General features: G+C 41.3%; 1 protein-coding gene across 4 annotated transcripts in view; it reads left to right on the top strand.

Moving 5' to 3' along the window:
• NELL2 (neural EGFL like 2) overlaps positions 1 to 17611 on the top strand; it is a 485920-nt gene that overhangs the window by 91631 nt on the left and 376678 nt on the right. For 2 of the 4 annotated variants that reach the window (XM_049882891.1, XM_049882892.1), the window contains exons 2-3: positions 1533 to 1618; positions 2080 to 2208. In XM_049882891.1, the coding sequence (XP_049738848.1) occupies positions 1564 to 1618; positions 2080 to 2208 (184 nt within the window). In that variant the 5' untranslated portion in view covers positions 1533 to 1563. Of the gene's footprint in view, positions 1 to 582; positions 884 to 1001; positions 1141 to 1532; positions 1619 to 2079; positions 2209 to 17611 lie in introns of those variants that run through there. The other 2 variants (XM_049882890.1, XM_049882893.1) reach the window with 2 other exon arrangements.

Below are 17611 nucleotides of genomic sequence, written 5' to 3'. Positions count from 1 at the left end.
TTTAAATATGAAAGGTGAATGTTGTTACTCAAAATTTCCCTTGGAAAAATGAAAAATATTATGCGCCATGGACATTCAATATACTTTTGCCTGTTGAGAAATAGTTCTCAAACGATCTCATTTTTATGCTCCAGACCCGATTCCAATCTTGCTTAGCGAAGGGCAGGGAGAGCCCGCATGTGTATGGTCAATAGTGTTGTGGCGCTTCTCCCTCATCTTATCTCTGTCTTCTCATTCTGCATATTTTTTCTATCTATCTGTCTAGCTACCTACCTACCTTTCTACGTATCTATCTATCATCTATCGTCCGTCCATCCACCAACCTATCCTTTGCGGCGTGGGCAGACACCTTGGCTGTTACCCGTGCCTCCTATCATGTATTTGTCTTGGAGAACGGGCGACCTGGTTTCAGCGTTGCTGTTTGGCAGGGGGCGCGCGAGGTCCCCCAGCTGCCCATAGCTCGGGTCTAAGTTCTCCTCTCCGCTGTCCACACCCGGGAAGCTCTCCAGCGCCCCGCCCCGGGCAGGGAACCCATCCAGCAGGGCTCCCGGGACTTCCCAGGCTCGCTATCTAGCCTGTCTCTCCCTACTTTGTCCAGCCCCATCTCGGGAGTTTAGGGTGCTTTGGAAGCCTTTCTACGCCTGCCTGGGAGTGGGAGTCCCCTGCGCCCCGGGGCTGCTCCGAAGCTGTAGTCCACGGGCTGTGCGGGCTTCCCTCCTTTGCCTGAAGGGCGGGCTAGCGCGGCTCTTTTTAGCCTCGCCTTCTGCGGCTGGGTGGTCCTTTCTCTCTCTCAGGCTGCCTTTCAAGACACGCGCCCGAAATTCAGGAAAGACAGCGTATCAACTTAGCACCTTGAATTCAGATCTTTAGATCCCGAAAGGAGGTTGGCGTTGCCCGGGGTCAGCGAGAGGGGGAGGGCGGAGGGAGGAGGCTGCAGCTGCTCTGGGGTCGCTAGAGCGGGCTGGGTGACCGAGGAGCCCGTGCGGGAGAGGGGCACCGAGCGCCGGGCCTCGCCCTCCGCGGTCCCTCCCTGCTCCTCCTCTCCCCGCCTCCCCCGGCTCGCCCCTCCTTCCCCGGAGGAGCAGTCTCTCCTCCGCGCGTCTCCGGGCGCTCTCTCCATTGTCTCTGCCTTTACTACAGGTTCGCGCAGCGCAAAAGACCGTAGGGGGTGCGGGGCGGTCCAAGGCCCCCGCTACTTTCTGGGGGCCGCCCCTCTTCCAGATGTGCGTGCCTCCGGCTGCTTCCCTTCTGCTCGGCCGCTAATTCCCCGGCGGAGCAGCTCCGAGGCGAGCCCGACCCCTCCCTCTGGGCCACCCTCCCAGCCGGCGTCGCCGCCTGGGCTCTGCGTGTGGGAATGATGTGCGCATTGGAGGGTCTAAGTTCTTCACTCGCCTGGGCTGTGCTCGCCTTTTCTTCTTAGGCAACCAAATCGTATTAATCCTCCTAATCAGTAGATCCGAGGCAGCAGCAGAAGAGGCAAACCCTATTTTCCCGCTTTATTCCAAGAAGCTTTTCGGTTTTTATTTTTAAAGAGGAAGACGATGGACTGAGCAGAGCCACACCATGGAGTCTCGAGTGTTACTGAGAACATTCTGTTTGATCTTCGGTCTCGGAGCAGGTGAGTGGCCGCAGGGTCGTGGCGGGGAAGGGGATGGCCCCCGCCGGGGGCAGTCCCGGCTAGCTAGGGGAAGCCTCGCTTTTCTGGGACCTGAAGTAGGTCTGGAGTGGGAAGGTTGGCGTGGGGGGTGGGTTTGGGTTTGGATTTTTCTGTGTGTGTTTTGCGTGGAGAAGGCAAGGTGGGTCACACCCTTAGTGCAGGGTCTGAGGGCCGAGGGGGAACTTTGCACCGAGAGGGCTTCTGAAGTAGGTCAGGGAAACGGGACTGGGTGCTCCGCTATTTAAAGCTTGGCTGCTGATCACAGGTAATGCTCTTGGCGGCGGAGGAGGGGAGTCGCCTCTTGTCAGTTTCCAATGTTGTCGCGAAGATGTGGTTCTTTGCTGCCCCAAAGGAAGAGGCTTGAATTTTGATGGAGCTTTTTTCTTTCTTTCTTTCTCTCCCCCACCCCAACCTGCCACCAGCTCTGGGGCTTGGTGTGGACCCCTCCCTACAGATTGACGTCTTAACAGAGTTAGAACTTGGGGAGTCCACGACTGGAGTGCGCCAGGTCTCTGGGCTACATAATGGGACGAAAGCCTTTCTCTTTCAAGGTATGAAGAGCGTGCTGAGTCCCCTGTGCGGCTTCAGTTTGGATAACCCCGGAGGAGTTGGTCTCATCCTCCTCCTAACTTCTGTTTTGTCTGCTGGATGACAATATCAGGGCTGAAGTGTGGATGGGTCAGCCTGAGACACACACCTTCCATCTCTTTTTACGTGGCTTGGCTCTCCCTCCTCCAGCCCCCATCTTCCTTCTTACTTTGTACTCTTGCCAGTTCTAATGGATAGTCCCTTAATTACCCTACAGAAATTCCGATGGCAGATGGTTGACTTTAGAGTCAGGGGAACAATAAATTATAACACAAACACCTCATTTGGGTGAAATGGATTCAGGTAGAAAACAGGATAGCTTAATCTTAGTTAAAACACTGCTATCTGAAAGTTTCCGTACAGTGGTGCCCTGATGGGAGGAATTTCTTTATGTAGGTGGCTTTCTGGAAAAATTAATATCTCTTAGGACTTTTATCTTTTATCTACTGTAAAAGTCTCAGGACTTTTATCTACTGTATATTACAGTGTATATTACACTGTATATGAGACAAGATTCAACCCTGAAAGATCATGGTTCTTCCCTCTTCACCAATGAGAAGAGAGGGGGAATGATATTCTCTTAAAATTTATTTGGAAAATATTTCAAGTCAGTGTTAATCTAGAAGTATATGTAATATCACCATCAATTCTATACTTAGGATGTTTTTAAAAAACTTCTTTTTTGAAGTTGATGGACATTTGCTACCTTTTAAATTATACTTAAACCTGTTGTATAAAAACTAAAAACCAAACCCACTGCGGTTGAGTCAATTCCAACTTATAGTGACGCTATAGGACAGGGTAGAACTGCCCCACAGAGTTTCCAAGGAGTGCCTGGTGGATTCGAGCTGCTGACCTCTTGGATAGCAGCTGTAGCACCCAACCACTACACCACTAGAGTTTCCAAACCTGTTGTATAGTCAGAAGCAAATTCTAATTCATCAAACCTTCGACTTTGATTTACCAAAGCTTTTAAAGATTGCTTGGTTTCTAAAAGGTTGCTAAACAAGTACACAAAGACTAGTCCCACATATGGTGAAGTATTGATGAAGGCAAGAGAGAAATGGAATTTGGCTTCGTATATCTGATGAACTAAAGCATCTTTCCTCCTCCTCACCCAGATTTTTCTTTTGTGAGTTGGGTACCATGGGTCAAAAGAAGTACAACTCATCATTATTAGAGGCTTGGGTATGCAAAATAAAACCACTTTGGCAAATCTGCCATCAAGAAATAGGCATAAAATAAAACTGGAATGTTTCTGTAGTGATGTCGTTGCCTGGTACCGCCAGTATGTGTCACCGTGGACAGTAACACAGCAAAGCCTACAGTTGAGAAAGGAGGAAATTGACATGTGTTGCATTTATTTAAAACAAGTTTACCTTTACATAAAAATGTAACTTTGTTTTAATTATTTTGAGCCTACCAAATATGATTATTATGACAAATATTTATGATGATACTTCGTTTGTTTAAAGCTTTATTTTTCCTTGTGTCTTGAATCCTTCAGAAACAATTACCAAAGCTCATAAAGGAAGTAAAGCTAGACTGTCAGCGAAATTTCACGGAGTTGACTAGAAGGGTCATGAGGGTTAAGCAGCTGGTTTTTTTTTTTTTATGTCTGATTTTCAGCCTCTGTGAACTGGAAACAAATTTATTTCAAAACTGCCTACTTGAGTAAGTAGGAAGCTTTACAGAAGCCCAATAAATAAATGGTGATGAAGTGCCTTTAACATTTCAAAGGTCTTTTTCATTTTATTAATGTTATTCCTAGCGTTTTAAGTGCCTGAGCTGTCACAAATAGAAACCTTTAGGACTACACATTTTGTCTCCTTATGGTAGACAATTACAGAGTTACTAGGATGTAGTCTGGTTAATTTTTTAAAAGAATGTTTAGTATTTATTTTAGCTTAAATTCATTTTGACTTCAATAGCCAGCTTCTTCCAGTTAGGCATCGTGTTCCAAATAGATAAGGGTCATGAAATACATTCTCTTTGAATGATCCACAGTTGACTAGATAGCAATACATATGCTTAATTTATTGACTTTATTTCCTTGTTAGTACCAAGACCAATGTTTAGACAGTAAATGCCTAACAAGTACAGTTTATCAGATTTAATGATATAAGATTTTATTTCTTGGTAAATTATGAACTGTATTTCATGCAGTCAATCAATCAACAAGTATTTAATGCCTGCTGTGTTCTGATGTATTGGTTGTACACTAATAGTAATTTCTCTTATCCTAAGCTTTGGGTTCCAAAATCAACGACAGGTGGGCCTTCAGCCCTACATGGTGGTTCTGAAAGGTAGAATTACCTTGGAAAGGTTTTTCTCTGCCACTAGGATATGAAAATTGTTGGGAAGTCAGTCTGACTCCTGCTGCTTCACTGGGATTCCATAGGCTTTAGAGAGACAGAAGCTTTCAGAATCTGAAGATTTTATAGATTTGGTTTCTAGTGAATTGAGGGTACCACAGGTATTTTTGTAGAGTGTGTAAAATGCCTTAGTGGGAGTAGTACCAAATTATACAAGCCTGTGAGATAGCTCTCAGATTTTGTATGAACCTATGAGATATGTTTCTTTGTGTTATCAAATTTGTTCCAAATAGATGGAAGAGAATTTGAAACATAAGAGTTCTCTGGTAATAATATAACTATCTTCTTCTGTCTCTTAGCTTTAAAATAAAGAAATCTCAACATACACATAATAAAGAACAAGTAAAAATGTATGCAAAGTCATACCTTGTTTTTATCACAACAGCAGTCATAAAAAAAAAGTCATAGTGTCACTAAAATTGTTTTGCTGTTGTTGAAATTTCATTTAAAGCTGCTTAGGAAATCTAAGTAATAAGATGGTAAATTAGACCACCCATTAATAAGTGCAGCTTTTAATTTGTGCCAATTGAAATAAATTTCTAAAGAGAAGAGTGTCTGGGCAACAATTTGAAATCTACAGCAAGATGTCCTAAGTCATTGAATACAATTTTGTAGCTATAATCTGACTCATAGCCACAAAAATATATCTATTATATATTTTTTAAAAATAAAAAAACTGAAAGCTGACAATGAAAAGTGCTATGAAAAGCTATAAGGTCTGAAATTGTAAGAACTAGCACAGTTATAAATAGAATTTTACCTATCTTATTTTAAGGCCTAGGAAATATTTTTTGAGATAATGATCATAATAATGTTCTTCCCTCTGTGTAAATGAGAGGCCAAGAATGAGGGCATACAGAAGCACAGTTCTAGTACTTTCTAGCAGCATTACCACAATTTTCAGATCTTTGATTTCAACAATTCATTTGGCCGGGTTCACAAAGTAAATTGTTTAATAAAACTTCTTCTGAAGTGTTCACAGATTTTATAATCTTATTAATCTCTGCAAAAGAAGTAGATAAATCCAAAACACTTTTTTTCCCCAGAGTTGGTAATTTTAAACTAAGTTTAGTAATTATTTTTAAAGATTTTAAAGGAAAGAAATATGCACAGGTCTACTCTTATGCCAGTGTTTCAAAACAGGAATGAAACAGAATGTTTGGTGGTGGGTCATTGACTTTAGTAGGCAAAGGTAACTGTGTTAAGGAAGAACAGATAGGAGTGGGGTGACTACTTGTCTTCAGTATGATGGTCACTTAGCATCTATGGACTTTTGGGTAGTGGCCATTGGTACCCTGGTAGAATAGAATAGCACAGTGATTAAGAAATGGGCTTGGAAACCAGATAGACCTAGGTGGCATCTCATTAGTTGTATTATTACAGTGGAGTTAATTTTTCTGAGCTTCAGGACCCTGAAGTATAAAATGTATGTTGTTAGGAGGATTAAATGAGACATGTTCATGCATTCAAATAAATTTTATTGTACAACTACTATTCTGTTAGGTGCTAGGTATATGACTAATGAAATTAGAACATACCTTTGCCTTTATAAAAAAAATGCCTTTATAGTACCTTAACATTTCTCTTAAATAACTATATAAGCAATCATTTAATTACCATCTAGGTAACTGATATGAAGAAAATTTTAGGATATGATGGGCACCTGTATTCTAATTTAGATGGTGTTTAAAAAGAAAGATGTCACTTTGAGGACTTAAGTGCACCAAGCCGTGGTATTTTTAGTCGCCTCATATGCATGCGAAAGCTAGGCAATGAATTCCACTGAAGAAGAATTGATGCCTTCGAATTATGGTGTTGGTGGGGAATATTGAATATACCAGGGACTACCAGAAGAATGAACAAACCTGTCTTCAAAAAAAATACAGCCAGGATGCTCCTTAGAAGTGGAGATGGCAAGACTTCATCTCACATGCTTTGGTCATGTTATCAGAAGGGACCAGTCCCTGGAGAAGGACATCATGCTTGGTAAAGTAGAGGATCAGCAAAAAAGAGAGACACCTTCAATGAGATGGATTGACACAGCGATTACAACTATGAGCTCAAACATAGCAAAGACTACGAGGATGGCACAGGACCTGGCAGTGTTTTGTTCTGTCGTACATGGGGTTGCCATGAGTTGAAACCAACTTGATGGCATCTAACAACAACAACAATAAATATTCTAATTTGGAGAGTCACAGGATCAGGGAAACTGTCTTTGAAAACAGAGACATTTAAGCTAAAATTTGAAGGATAAGTAAGTGTAATCTGGAAAAGAGATTGTGGGGTTGGGAGAGGAAGAGTAATACAGGTCCTGTGTTACTGAGTAACACAGTAACAAAGGTCCTGAGCCTGGAATGAGCATGATCCATTTGACAAACTGAAATAAGTCCAGAAGTAGTGGAGACATAGGAGTTGTGACATGAAATGCCGCAAATGAGGAAAGCAGAGACTAGAGTATGTTTGAGTCCATTGTTGTGGGTATTGTGTATCCATTTCATTGAGGGTTCCCTCATTTTCACTGACCTTCTACTTTACCGGCCATGATGTCCTTTTCCAGCAGTTGTTCTTTCCTGGTGAAGTGTCCAAAGTAAGCTAGCTGAAGTCATGCCATTCTTGCTTTTAAGGAGAATTCTGGTTTTATTTCACCTTAAATTCTTTGTTCATTCTTCTGGCAGTCCATGGCATAGTCAATATTTTTTGCCAACGTCACAATTTGAATGCAGGCCATATTAACATAACAGAGTTGAAAATTTATTGTTATATAAAGATATGTTGTAGTGGGCATAATAATAATACCCCCAAAATGGTCATGTTCTAATTCCTGGGACCTGTGAATATGTCATGTTTTATTACAAGGGGAAATTCTGGGAAAATTATGGTTGAAGGTGGAATTAAGGTTACTACTCAGCTGACCTTAAGATAAAGAGATGCTCCTAGATTATCTGAATGAGCTTCATAAAATCACAAGTGTCCTTTCAATGTGGAAGAGGAGGTAGAAGAATCAGTATCAGAGTGATGTGTTGTGAGAAAGACTATACCAGCCTTTGCTGGCTTTGAAGACGGAAATGATCCACAAGCCAAGTAATGTGGGCATCCTCTAGAAGCTAGGAAAGGCAAGAAAATGGATTTTCCCTTAGAGCCTTCAGATGGAACACAGCCCTACCAGCACCTTTTTTTTAGCCTGTGAGATTAATTTTGGACTTCTGACCTTCAGAACTGTGTGATAATAAATTTGTATTTTTTAAGCCACTAAGTTTGAGGTGATTTGTTACAGCAGCAGTAAGAAACTAATACCTAAAACAATGTGGAAAGGAGTGGTGGGCAGAGGCTTAGAAGAATTTTGATGAGCATGATAGGAAAGCCTAGATTGCCTTGAATGGACTGTTAGTAGAAATATGGATGTTAGTGACCCTACTAATGAGGGCTCAGAAGAAGCTGAAGAGTGTGGTGGAGAAAGCCTGAATCACTTTAGAGAGTACATAAATTGTCATAGCAGACAGTTGGTAGAAATATCGACATTAAAGGTATTGCCAGTAAGGGCTCAGATGGAAGTGATGAACAGGTTATTGTAGACTGGAGGAAAGAAGATCCTTGTTATATGGTGGCAGAAAACTTAGCTGAATTGTGTCCTGCAGTTATGTAGAAAGCAAAAATTGTAAACAGTGAACTTGGATATTTAGCTGATGTGATTTCCAAGCAGTGTCGAAGGTGTGACCTACTTTATTCTTGGCGCTTATAGTAAAATGTGAGAGGAAAGAGATAGATTGAGGGAATAACTGTTAAGCAAAAAGGAACCAGGACATGATGATTTGAGAAATTCTCAGCCTATCCAGATTGCAGAAGGTGCTAAAATTAGGAGATTAAGTGTCAGGAAAGCCTGCTCTGGAGAGAAAGTAAAAAATGTGGTGGGAGAACTTCTTGCTAGTGCTTCAGAAGGATAAAAGACTTGGGGTATTCAGCCACACTGATTGATTGCCTACATCAATTGCTGTTGCAGCAGCAATAGGAGACTAATACATATGATAAACCTTAACATTATTTTTATAACTGAATTATCCTTTCTTACAGGCCTGCATCCAGCTATATAATGAGTATTATTTGTGGGGTGGTTGGAAACTTGGACTTAGCCAGTGACTTTCTTACATGTAAACTCAGAGTCTTCGTAGTAAATGATCATAATGTTATACTGAATATTATAATCACATTTCCTTGTCCTCAATATGGCATCTAGGATTCTCTGGGTGGTGTAAATGTTTAATGTGCTTGGCTCCTAAATGAAAGGTTGGAGGTTTGAGTTGCACCAGAGGTGCCTTAGACGAAGGCCTGGTGATCTACTTTTGCAAAACCAGCAATTGAAAACCCTGTGGAACACAGTTCTACTTTGGCATACATGGAGTCACCAAGAGTCGGAATTGACTCAATGGTAACTGGTTTCACTGGTTTTAATATGACATATGGTTGTAGTGGAAAGCTGATGTGCCCTTGGGACAATAGGGGAAAGGATTTTATATCCATGGAGGTCCTTGTGCTATACACTAGGTACTCTCCAGACTCTCATGTTAAAATCTGTGGTTGATTAAATTTGTGGTGTGCTGTTCCCAGGCAATGTGACCATCTCCTCTTGTTCAATATCATCACTTTCTACCTATGCAGCCCCTAAAGGCACAGAGGGTTCCCCTAATGCTTGCTGAAATTTCCATCTCACTTGGGACTTAGATGGTCTTCCCTGAAGACCTTGGCTAACTCTGTGCTACTTCACAGAGGGAAGTGGGAATTTCCGGAGTGCTTCCTTCCTTCATGGGAGCTAAAAGAGATTCTGAAGCACCAGCTCCGTCCTTTTCCATTTCTAAGCATCCCACATCACCGTTTTTACTCTAGTCATTATCTTTTGCTGCGGACCCTCCTCTAAGGTGACACCTCCAGAATAGTAAAGAGGATACAAGAAATCACCTCTTTACTTTCAGCTTCTTGCCCTGTCTGTTATTTTCTTGTCCACTACCCCTCCTCCCTGAAATGTTTAATCCCAAGGTGGAGGGGGAAAAATTAGAACACACGAATATTTTGGAGGTGAAATGGACAGCACTTACTTAGCATGGTGTTTGGTACGCAGAGAGTGTAGTAGCTATAATTATGGAATGGTCAGCTTAACTAGAAGTCTTCTATCAAAAGTGCCAGGGATCTTTGTGGAATGCTGACTAGGTTTGACTTGGGAGGCGCAGGAATAGCCGTGACAGGCTCTAGCAAGAGGGTGACATTGAATGTCATGGCTGAGGTACACCCTGGATAATAGTTGAAGAACCTCTGTCTTTATTCTACCTCTCACTGGCTGGAATTCTCCTCATGTTGGCCCCAGACCCCACTCTTGCATTTATCCTTTGTATCATTCTTGGCATTATCTCTGTATAATTCAATACCTGCTAAAGAGTTAACTGATAAGTGTTAGACATTAAGGCCTTATGGTGTGATATGTCTCCTCTTGATTTTACTTCAATTCAATTTAATGAATGTTTATTGCACTGCTTCTGTGTGCTCACAGTATGGAGCTCACAGCATAATGAGGAAGGAAGATGTGTATAAAAAAGCTATTACAGGAGGTAAAATAGGAACCAAAATTTTATTGTAAATAAGGAAAAAGAAAAAAATTAATTGTAAACTTTATCTTAAAGAATCAATCTAGAAACTATGAAAATTACTTCATGCTAGTCTAAATATGACAAAATGTAGGTAATTATTTAACTATGAGTTAATTCTAGAACCAGACAGGAGTAAAATCAAGTGTAGTTTTTTCTTTTTCTTTTTTTTACAAAAATATCCGAGAGCACGTTCTTAATACTCTAATGCAAAATCATTCTATTTTGAAGTACTTATTATTGTTGTGAAATTTTTCTTTTTCATTTTTTACTTTATTCTCTGTTAGATCATCATAAGTTAGTGTCTTTGTGTGTGATCTGAACACTTCTCTTTCATCACTTTTATAAGCTTCACAAAAATTTTAATCTTTTTCTGGCTTTAAGTTTCTAATTGACATTGAAGGAATAGATAGATGCTAGTCCTATGTGGAAATGGATTTTTTAAGCAAACAGTTTATTAGTGACTATTTTTACAGTGACTTTTGCTTCACTATATAAACCCATATAAACTCGTATTTGTCAGGACCACTGTGATTAGAAAGAGTTAGTGAAAGAGCTGGTGGGAACAAAAGTGGAGCACAACTCCTCCTCCTCCCATTTGGCCTGCCTCCAGGAACCAGGCACTTAGATGCATATTCCCTGAGCTGTTCTGGATTCATCTTTGCTGCCAGTCTTCATTCTGGGGACGGCATGGTGAGACCAGGCAGCCACGTGTCTCTCCCCACAAAGGGAAGGTATAAAAAGAAAACTTAGCAAGCTGCTGCTCTGAAAGGTCATACTCTCCTGGTCTAGACAAAGGGAAGAAGTGATAGAGATAATTCTGAACCCACATTGATGTGCAGACTCAGAACTAGGCTACTCAATAAGCAGGGTACCAAACCCACTGCTGTCAAGTTGATTCCAACTCATAGCAACCCCATAGGGCTTCGAAGTCCATAATTCTCTACGGAAGCGTACTGCTGCATCTTTGTCCTGTGGAGCGGCTGGTGGTTTCAAAATGCTGACCTTTCAGTTAGTTGATCACTTTAACCGCTGTGCCACCAGGGCTCCTTAAGCAAGTACATATGGGCCCAGTTGTACCTTCCCACCAATCTGCAGTGCACAATTTCACTTCTCCACCACCACACTGAAGGTGTGGTGAAACCCACGTGAAATTGCTTACCACAGATTAGCAAGTAAATACAATGTAAACCGGTGCATACCATGCTTACTGGTTAATCAGTCCCTGTGTGCAGTAGTAGTTAAGAGCATGGAATCTGGAGATAGGCACATTGGGTTCGAATCTTGGCTCCCCTGTTGACTAGTTGTGTGAGCTTGATCTTGTCACTTGTGTCTGCTTCAATTGGGGTAATAACAGTACTACTTTTTAGGGTGGATGTATAGATTATGCGGCTAAAACAGTGCCTGGTATTAACTAGGCGTTCAGTAAATGTTAACTATCAGTTTTATTTTGAAATTAGCTTAACAGCAGGTCATGCTTCCTTGCATTTTTTTAGGGGCTGTCAGGTGGAAATGCTAGATTTCTTTTGAGGTGCTCGGGGAAGGTGACTTCATATGATGACAGAAGGGTGGATGAAGGTAATCTCCGGTAGGGGAGAACGAGGCCCTGAAGCATCTTCTGTTCTATTTTGGATGTTTTTCGCTTTGCTGAGGAGAAAAGAGGATATGCTAAGATTTGGGATATAGAAGGAGATAAGAATGAATGCAAAATAGGAAAGGGAGGAAAATAATCTTCCCTGTTGTACCACTGTTTCAGAGGTGGGGGAGAATGGAGAAAACTAGCAAAAGAAGGTTCAGAGTATAAACAAAGTTAAGCTTAAGTTTTGAGTCATGTGTGTTGGAGATGTTAGATGTTCTGAGAAACAAATGCTGCAATTGTTTTACCTGACTCTGGCTGGTTAGTTGGCTTCCCTTGGCAGAGTACCTGTTTGGTTTGTTGGTAGGAGTAGTGATAGAGCATAAGATTTCAGGAACCTTGAGTGGTGATTTGGGGCCAGTGTAAGGTTGACAAAACCGTTGGGATGGTCCTTTGGATTTTTTGTGAACTGAGATCCCTTTCCCTACATTTTCTGCTACTTTTGTGTCTTCTGGATAGCTTGCTAGCATTATTGTTTATTTCTGCAATCCGAACTCCCTCTGTCAGTTTTGATTCTAGTAACAAGTGGAGTGATTAACTATTTTCTCTCCATAGTGACACTGTAAGTTCCCTCAGGGAAAGGATCAAGCCCTGTATTTCTTTTGGCCACCAAGGACTCCATGCTGGTTCCTCTCAGGATTGTCCTTCCTGCTTTATTTTCCTTATTCTTCAGGACTCAGCTAAGCTGTCACTTGGGCTACAAATCCTTCCTCTAGTGGAATTATTGTTCCTTCCTCTGTGCTGCCTTAGCATCTTTTATTAAAAAACAATCTCACTGCATTGTAGCTATCTAAAACCTGACTACTTCTCTTTCCCTTCCTGCTTCCTCTATCATCCAAGCCACTACCATATCTCAGTACCTCACCTGGTTTACTGCAGTAACCTTATAAGTGGTCTTCCTGCTTACACTCTTGTTCTGCAGTTTTTTTTCAATATAGGTACCAGAATGACCCTTTTAAAAGAGAATATATATGAAGTCACTATTTTGCTGTACCCCCATGTGTCTGTCAGTTTCTTGTACTGTGGGGGCTTGTGTTTCAGCTGAGCTTCCAGACAAGACAGACTAGGAAGAAGGACCTAGCAATCTACTTCTGAAAAGCATTAACCAGTGAAAACCTTATGAATAGCAGCAGAACGTTGTCTGATATAGTGCCAGAAGATGAGCCCCCAGGTTGTAAGGCACTCAAAAGATGACTGGGGAAGAGCTGCCTCCTCAAAGTATAGTCAACCTTAATGAAGTGGATGGAGTAAAGCTTTCGAGACCTTCATTTGCTGATGTGGCACGACTCAAAATGAGAAGAAACAGCTGCAAACATCTATTAATAATCGGAACCTGGAATGTACTAAGTATGAATCTAGGAAAATCGGAAATTGTCAGAAATAAAATGGAACACATAAACATCAATATCTTAAGCATTAGTAAGCTGAAATGGACTAGTATTGGCCATTTTGAATCAGACAGTCATATATAGTCTACTATGCCAGGAATGACAACTCGAAGAGGAATGGTGTTGCATTCATCATCAGAAAGAACATTTCGAGATCTATCCTGAAGTACAATGCTGTCAGTGATAGGATGACCAGTTAATACGACTATTATTCAAATTTACGCAGCAACCACTAAGGCCAAAGATGAAGAAATAGAAGATTTTTATCAGCTGCTACAATCTGATTGAACATGCAATCAGGATGCATTGATAATTACTGGTGATTGGAATGCAAAATTTGAAAACGAAGAATGATCAGTAGTTGGAAAATATGGCCTTGGTGATAAAAACAATGCCATCGAATGACAGAATTTTGCAAGACCAATGACTTCATTGCAAATACGTTCTTTCACCAACATAAATGGCGGTGATACACATGGACCTCGCCAGATGGAACACACAGGAATCAAATTCACTACATCTGTGGAAACAGTTGATGGAAAAGCTCAATATCATCAATCAGAACAAGGCCAGGGGCTGACTGTGGAGCAGACCATGAACTGCACATATGCAAGTTCAAGCTGAAACTGAACAAAATTAGAGCACGTCTACAAGAGCCAGAATATGACCTATATCCCACCTGAATTTAGAGATCATCTGAAGAATAGATTTGACGCATTGAATGCTGGTGACCAAAGACCAGACAAGTTGTGAAATGATTTCAAGGACATCATGCATGAAGAAAGCAAGAGGTCATTGAAAAGACAGGAAAGAAAGAAAAGATGAAGATGGATGTCAGAGGAGATTCTGAAACTTGCTCACAAACGTCAAGGAACTAAAGCAAAAGGAAAAAATGATGAAGTAAAAGAACCGAGCAGAAGATTTCAAAGGGTACTTAGAGAAGACAAAGTAAAGTATTATAATGACATGTGCAAAGAGCTGGAGATAGAAAAACGAAAGGGAAGAACACGATCGATGTTTCTCAAGCTTAAAGAACTGAAGAAAAAATTCAAGCCTCAAGTTGCAATAGTGAAGGATTCCATGGGGAAAATATTAAACAACACAGAAAGCATCAAAAGAAGATGGAAGGAATACACAGAGTCATTATACGAAAAAGGATTAGTCGATGTTCAACCATTTCAGGAGGCAGCATATGATCAGGAACCGATGGTACTGAATGAAGAAGTCCAAGCTGCTCTGAAGGCATTGGTGAAAAACAAGCCTCCAGGAATTGACAGAATATCAATCGAGATGTTTCAACAAATGGATGCAGTGCTGGAGGTGCTCATTCGTCTATGCCAAGAAATATGGAAGACAGCTTTCTGGCCAACTGACTGGAAGAGAGCCATATTTATGCCTATCCCCAAGAAAGGTGATCCAACCGAATGTGGAAATTATAGAACAATATCATTAATATCACCCGCAAGCCAAGTTTCGCTGAAGATCATTCAAAAGCGGCTGCAGCGGTATATTGACAGGGAGCTGCCAGAAATTCAGACTGGTTTCAGAAGAGGACGTGGAACCAGGGGTATCATTGCTGATGTCAGATGGATCCTGGCTGAAAGCAGAGAATACCAGAAGGATGTTTACCTGTGTTTTATTGACTATGCAAAGGCATTCTACTGTGTAGATCATAACAAATTATGGAGAACATTGCAAAGAATGAGAATTCCATTACACTTAATTGTGCTCAAGAGGAACCTTTACATACTTCAAGAGGAACCTTTACATACTTCAAGAGGCAGTTGTTTGGACAGAACAAGGGGATACTGACTGGTTTAAAGTCAGGGAAGGTGTTTGTCAGGGTTGTATCCTTTCACCATACCTATTCAATCTGTATGCTGAGCAAATAATCCAAGAAGCTGGACTATACGAAGAAGAATGGGACATCAGGATTGGAGGAAGACTCATTAACAACCTGCGTTATGGAGATGATACAATCTTGCTTGCTGAAAGTGGAAAGGATTTGAAGCACTTACTAATGAAGATCAAAGACCACAGCCTTCAGTATGTATTGCACCTCAACATAAAGAAAACAAGAATCCTCACAACTGGACCAATGAGCAATATCATAATAAACGGAGAAAAGATTAAAGTTGTCAAGGATTTCATTTTACTTGGATCCACAATCAACAGCCATGGAAGCAGCAGTCAAGAAATCAAACGATGCATTGCATTGGGCAAATCTGCTGCAAAGGACCTTTTTAAAGTGTTGAAAAGCAAAGATGTCACCTTGAAGACTAAGGTGTGCCTGACCCAAGGCATGGTATTTTCAATCACATCATATGCATGTGAAAGCTGGACAGTGAATATGGAAGACCAAAGAAGAATTGACGCCTTTGAATTGTGGTATTGGCGAAGAATATCGAATATACCACGGACTGCCAAAAGAATGAACAAATCTGTCTCGGAAGAAGTACAACCAGAATGCTCTTTAGAAGCGTGGATGGCGAGACTGTGTTTTACATACTTTGGACATGTTGTCAGGAGGGATCAGTCCCTGGAGAAGGACACCATGCTTGGCAAAGTACAGGGTCAGTGGAAAAAAGGAAGACCCTCAACGAGGTGGATTGACACAGTGGCTACAACAGTGGGCTCAAGCATAATTACGATGGTAAGGATGGTGCAGGACTGGGCAGTGTTTTGTTCTGTTGTTCACAGGGTCGATATGAGTCGGAACCGACTGGATGGCACCTAACAACAGCAACATTTTGGTGCAAAACTGTGGTGGTTTTCCATTTCATTCAAAATAAAAGACAGTGTCCTTATGATGACCTACAAAAGCCTATATGAACTCTTCTACCCCCACCCCATTACTTTTCTGACCTAATCTGCTCCTGTCTCCCATGCTCACTTTGCTTTAATTCCACTGACCACCTTGCTGTTTCCCAAATAGGCCAGGCACTCTTCTGCCACAGGGCTTTTGCACTGAATATTCACTTTGCCTGGAATGTTCTTCCCCCAAATATCTGCATGTTTACCCACTTAGCTCTTTCGAATATTTGTTCAAATACCAGTTTTTAATAAGGCCTACTCTGACCACTGCATTTAAAAATCTCAACTTGTCTTCCACTCCCACCAGTATTTTTGTTACCCCTTACTCTGCTTTGTTAGTTTCCATTAATCATCTAACTCCCCCCACCACCCCCCCAAAAAAACCCAAAACAAACCTGTTGCCGTTGAATTGATTTCAATTCATGGCAGCCTCATGTGTTACAGAGAAGAGCTGCTCCTCAGGGTTTTCTTGGTTGTAGTCTTTATGGAAGCAGTTCACCAGGCCTTTCTTGCATAGAGCCACTGAGTGAGTTTGAGCTGCCAGCCTTTTGAGTTTGAACTGCCAACCTTTGGGCTAGTGGCCAATCACACATAATCTGCTTGTGCCATCCAGGCTCCTTTTATCATCTAACATACTATATAATTCATTTATTTATAATTTTAATTGTTTATCATCTTCCCATCTAGAATAAAAGTTCCATGTTGTTGTTGTTGTTGCTGTTAGGTGCCATCGATTCGGTTCTGACTCGTAGTGACCCTGTGTACAACAGAACGAAACATTACCCAGTCTTGTGCTATCCTTACAATTGTTATGCTTGAGTCCATCATTGCAGCCACTGTGTCAGTCCATCTCATTGAGGTTCTTCCTTGTTTTCGGTGACCCTGTATTTTTACCAAGCATGATGCCCTTCTCCAGGGACTGATCCCTCCTGACAACTGCTCCATAAGGCTAGGTATTTTTGAATGTTTTATTTGCTGATGTATTTCCCAAATGTCTAGCATATAGTAGACTCTCTATAAATATTTGACAAGTGAATATGCTGTCTCCCTGACTAGATTGTGACCTCCTGATGCTTAGTAGTCTGCCTTATTCCTTCTTGTAACCTCCTAGCCTACTATGGTGACACCCATAATGTGCACAATAAACCAGTGGTGAGTAAATATGTGGCACTGAATTAAGTCTGTTTGTTCATAGACTATCTGAATGTCTTTTTTTGTGATGTGATTGTGTTTTATACCTCTGTAACTTTAAAGAAGACTGAAGAATCCTTCTTTTATATCAAAACAACTTCTCTGGAGATAAAGAGAGGCAGGAGGGTAGCGAGGCATGGATAACAAGGTAGTTCTGCTTAATTTAGTCCTCTGAATTACTCTGAGAGAGGCTCTTCTCTGTCCCAAGATGAAGTGTACCACAGAGGAAGTAGCAGTGTGATGAAGAACCCGGACATCAGAATGCTTCTGGACAAGGAGAGTTTAAAATTTTAATTTGAAGTATCGGGAATTCAAGGTTTAGCAGAGAT

Source organism: Elephas maximus, chromosome 4, assembly GCF_024166365.1.
Source record: "Elephas maximus indicus isolate mEleMax1 chromosome 4, mEleMax1 primary haplotype, whole genome shotgun sequence".
NCBI classification, from domain to species: domain Eukaryota; kingdom Metazoa; phylum Chordata; class Mammalia; order Proboscidea; family Elephantidae; genus Elephas; species Elephas maximus.
This window is presented reverse-complemented; position numbering and strand designations above follow the sequence as displayed.